The 4,918-nt window shown below is 48.3% G+C and overlaps 1 protein-coding gene across 1 annotated transcript in view; it reads right to left on the reverse strand.

Moving 5' to 3' along the window:
- Positions 1-3,675: 3,675 nt before the first annotated feature.
- The window catches only part of LOC125486982 (suppressor APC domain-containing protein 2-like), an 18,688-nt gene continuing 17,445 nt past the window's right edge, over positions 3,676-4,918 (reverse strand). The window contains exon 7 of the mRNA XM_048616691.1: positions 3,676-3,825. Coding sequence (XP_048472648.1) covers positions 3,676-3,825 — 150 coding nt within the window. The remainder of the gene's footprint in view (positions 3,826-4,918) is intronic.

Consider the following 4,918-nt stretch of genomic DNA (forward strand, 5'->3'; position numbering starts at 1 on the left):
GGAAGGACAGTGTGTGACCCGCTGTCCCAGCCAGTCCCAGAGGGAGGGGAGGTGAGGACAGTGTGTGACTCACTGTCCTACCCTGTCCTGGGGAGGGGTTGGAGGGAGGTGGGGAGGGTGTGGAAGGCCAGTGTCTGATCAGTAACAGCAACCACACTACCCCTTTGCACTGCAACAGATGAGCTGGTTTATGAAATGGTTACTGGGTGCCGCACTCGGTTCAGTGCCGGCTGTGACACTGATGTAGTTATGGACCAGGCAGTGTTTGACAGAGCTCACTGACCTTGGACTGTACTGAGAGGCTTATTCCACTGCTGAAAGGGACAGCTAGTGACAATAGCTCCCAAACCATCTTCATCTACATTGATAAACTGAAGCTTCTCATTTGTGGGATCATCCTCGTCAATCTCACCTACACTCCGTCCCATGCGTTCAGACCTTCCTACAGAATTGTACACAATACTCCAACAGGCCAAGGCAACTGGTAAGATTGAAAATAACTCAATAAACCTGGAATACAAGCTTACCTGCTGCTCTGGTGATGCCTCACTTCAGTAGTTGCTCAGAACTTCCACTGATGGACCATTAATCTCAATAATGGGAACCACAAAATTATCAGCAATTGTTGTAAAAACACATAAAGGAGGGTTTGTGCCCAGTTCTGGTCGCCCAGTTATGGGGAGGATATTATTAAGCTGGAGAGGGTTCAGAAGACTTTTACCAGAATGTTGTTGAGTATGGAAGGTTTGAGTTAGGCTGGGACGTTGTTTCTCTGGACCGTAGGAGGTTGAGAGATAACCTGAGAGAAGTTTATAAAATGACGAGGGGTATAGATAAGGTGATTGATAGGTGTCCTTTCTCTAGGTTGGGGTTTGCAAGACGAGAGGACATATTTTTATGGTGAGAGGAGAGAGATTTAAAAAAGACAGAAGGGCAAATTTTTACACAGAGTGGTTTGTGTGTGGAATGAACTTCCTGAGGAAGTGATAGATGTGGGTACAATTACAACATTTAAATGACATTTGGATAAGTACATGAATCGGAAAGGTTTGGAGGGATATGGGCCAGGAGCAGGCAGGTGGGACTAGTTTTATTTGGTATTATAGTCCATATGGACTGGCTGGACCAAAGGGTCTGTTTATGTGCTGTATGTCTCTTTGACACTATCACTCCGGGAGTGTTGCTGAACAAAGAAAACTTGAATTCACAGGTAGACAGGATAGTGAAGAAGGTGTTTGGTACACTTGCCTTTATTGGTCAGTGCATTGAGTATAGGAGTTGGGAGGGTCATGTTGTGGCTGTACAGGATATTGGTTTGGGCCACTTTTGGAATGCTGTGTGCAATTCTGGTCTCCCTGCTATAGGAAGGATGTTGTGAAACTTGAAAGGGTTCAGAAAAGATTTACAGGGATGTTGCTGGGGGTTGGAGGGTTTGAGCTACAGGGAGAGGCTGAATAGGCTGGGACTGTTTTCCCTGGAGCGTTGGAGGCTGAGGGGCGACCTTATAGAGGTTTATGAGGGGCATGGATAGGGTAAATAGACAAGGTCTTTTCCCCAGGGTAGGGGAGTCCAAAACAAGAGGGGCGTCAGTTTAAGGTGAGAGGGGAAGGATTTAAAAGGGATCTAGGGGGCAACTTTTTCTACACAGAGAGTGGTGCGTGTATGGAATGAGCTGCCAGAGGAAGTGGTGGAGGCTGGTACAATTACAACATTTAAAAGGCATCTGGATGGGGACATGAATAGGAAGGATTTAGAGGGATATGGGCCAAATGCTGGCAAATGGAACTGGATTAATTTAGGATATCTGGGTCAGCATGGACAGGTTCGACCAAAGGGTCTGTTTCCGTCCTGTATATCTGTATGACTCTATAACTAACACCCTTTAATGAACACTACAGCTACAGGGAGAAATTGGATAGGCTGGGCTTGGTTTCCTTTAGAGCAGAGGAGGCTGACGAGGGTGACCTATTTGGGGTGCGCACAATAATAAGGGGTGTGCAGAGACTATGGGCTGAATGGCCTCTTACTGTGTTGTAACTTTTCTACATTCCAATCACTTGTATGTCTGATGATCAAGCAGTAAACTAAGTTCCCATCTGCCATCTCTGCTGTGCATGGAAAATCCTACAGTACCATCTTAAAGTTAACCCTCAACCAATATCCAAAGTTTCATCATCTCTGTGTGTGTGTGTGTGTGTGTGTGTGTGAGTGTGTGGTGGGGGGACTGTGTGTGTGTGTGAGTGTGTGTGTGCGGGGACTGTGTGTGTGTGTGTGTGTGTGTTTGTGGGTGTGTGGTGGGGGGACTGTGTGTGTGTGTGAGTGCGTGTGTGCGGGGACGGTGTCTGTGTGTGTGTGTGTGTAAATAAAAGGACTCCATTAGTAGTGAAGTGCTTGGAAATGACTGGAATTTGTTTATCATACATTCATGCGATGTAGGTGTCACTGGCTGGGCCCGGCATTTATTACCCTGTCCCTAGTTGCCCCCCTTGAGAAGGTGGGGGCGAGCTGCCTTCTTGAACCGCTGCAGCCCATGTGCTGTGGGTTGACCCACAATGTCCCTTAGGGAAGGAATTCCAGGATTCTGACCCAGCGACGCTGAAGGAACAGCGATATATTTCCAAGTCAGGATGGGGAGGGGCTCGGAGGGGAACTTGCAGGGGACTGGTGTTCCCATGTATCTGCTGCCCCTTGTCCTTCTGGATGGAAGTGGTTGTGGGTTTGGAAGGTGCTGCCTGAGGATCTTTGGTGAGTTTCTGCAGTGCATCTTGTAGATGGTACACACTGCTGCGACTGACCGTCGGTCGGGGAGGGAGTGGGATGTTTGTGGATGTGGTGCCAATCAAGCGGGGGCTGCTTTGTCCTGGATGGTATCGAGTTTCTTGAGTGTTGTTGGAGCTGTACCCCATCCAGGGGCAAGTGGGGGGTATTCCATCACACTCCTGCCTTGTGCCTTGTAGATGGTGGGACAGGCTTTGGGGAGTCAGGAGGGGAGTTGTGAGGTACATTACAGATGCAGTTTGCCTGTCTGAGAGTAACATTACCAGTGTGGACCTAAAGTGAATGATTGAAAGCACATTTTTCCTTCAGCTTTCTTTCTGTTCAAATAAAATTGAAAAATAAAAAGATTTTAAAGCTCCTTTGATTGTAACTCTCCCACCAGTATTTGAAGCGTGTTTAATCATCAGTTCCTGGAAACTCCTGATCTTTCAGGAGGGTTGATAAATTTTTTTTATATATAATATTAATTAAGATATAAAGACAATAACAAATTAATTTTCCTCTCCAACTGCCATATCCTGTGGGTGGGGATAGTCCCTTGGGTGAAATGTTAGATGTGACAAAGCAGGGACAGACAAAAAATATTGACAATAATTTATATAAATACAGAAATAAATAATTGGGCTCACGAATAGACAGAAAGGATTAGTGCTGTGGTGTTCCTCAGGTCAAAAGTTGTGAGGTAACGTCAACAATCCATTTGCTATTGGTTCTCTCTAAAAGAGGGAAAATTGCTTGGGGTCAATGGTTTAGTTCTTGATCGTGGCTCAATCTTTCACCTATTTTTTCGAACTGAAAATGCAGCGGAATGGAGCAAACTCCTGGCCAGCCCGTTGGAATGCACTGTCCTTTGGCTGGTGTCACTCGGGTGGTCCTGTTTGCAGGAGAGCTTCATGTTCATGGTGTGCCTTCACTTCCCCAGTGTGGATAGGGACGGTGCGGTGGGCTAGCTGGCTGGCCTTGTCCTCGGGCCTCAATCAGCCGTTTGACCAGAGAAGCTTTCTCCTGCTCTAAGATGGCAATGCGCTCACGCTTGGATGACAGCTCCTGTTGGTCAGACACAAACGTGGTCGAAAAGTGTTAAAACAGGGAAAGAGTGGAGTGCCGTCACTGAGTGGGAGCCACTATCATGTGCTACGGTCAGAAACAAACAGCGTCAGAAATCAGATGGGATTGAGCGATTGGACAGCATTTGATGGAAAATCCTGACTTTGTTCAGAACTACCCTGGGAAACATGCTGCAAGCTGCATACACAGCACCCTTGCTGCTCTCTGCAGCCAAATGGAATACATTCATATGTCACACATTTCTCAAATGAGGAACAGTCTACAGAGACAGCCAATCCTGTGGCAATGCCCTGACCAATCGATGTGCCAGTTCGCTAAGATTGACAGCTAACAGCTCCTGCTGCATCTCCCCACCAACACCGTCTGCCCAATCTCCCCTTATGGTTGTGGGGGTAGGGCAGGGCAATTGCCCTGGGGAGTGTCGGCTCCCAGAGAATGGCGGAGCAGACTTGGGGGCTGAATGGCCTACTCCTGTTCCTTATGGTTTATACAAAAAACAGTACGGTATAGGAACAGAGACAACAAGGTGCAGGGCTGGATGAACACAGCAGGCCAAGCAGCATCATAGGAGCAGAAAGGCTGACGTTTCGGGCCTAGACCCTTCATCAGAAAAGGGGGAGGGGAAGGGGGTTTTGAAATAAATAGGGAGAGAGTGGGAGGCGGATAGAAGAGGGATAGAGGAGAGGATAGGTGGAGAGGAAACAAACAGGTCGAAGAGGCGGGGATGGAGCCAGTAAAGGTGAGTGTAGGTAGGGAGTTAGGAAGGGGATAGGTCAGTCCAGGGAGGACGGACAGGTCAACGGGGCGGGATGAGGTTGGTCGGTAGGAGATGGAGGTGCGGCTTGAGGTGGGAGGAGGGGATAGGTGGGAGGAAGAACAGGTTAGGGAGGCAGGGACGAGCTGGACTGGTTTTGGGATGCGGTGGGGGGAGGGGAGATTTTGAAACTTGTGAAATCCACATTGATACCATTGGGCTGCAGGGTTCCCAAGCGGAATATGAGTTGCTGTTCCTGCAACCTTCGGGTGGCATCATTGTGGCACTGCAGGAGGCCCAGGATGGACATGTCGTCTG

This window comes from Rhincodon typus, chromosome 35 (assembly GCF_021869965.1).
Source record: "Rhincodon typus isolate 14 chromosome 35, sRhiTyp1.1, whole genome shotgun sequence".
Classification (NCBI taxonomy): Eukaryota; Metazoa; Chordata; class Chondrichthyes; order Orectolobiformes; family Rhincodontidae; genus Rhincodon; species Rhincodon typus.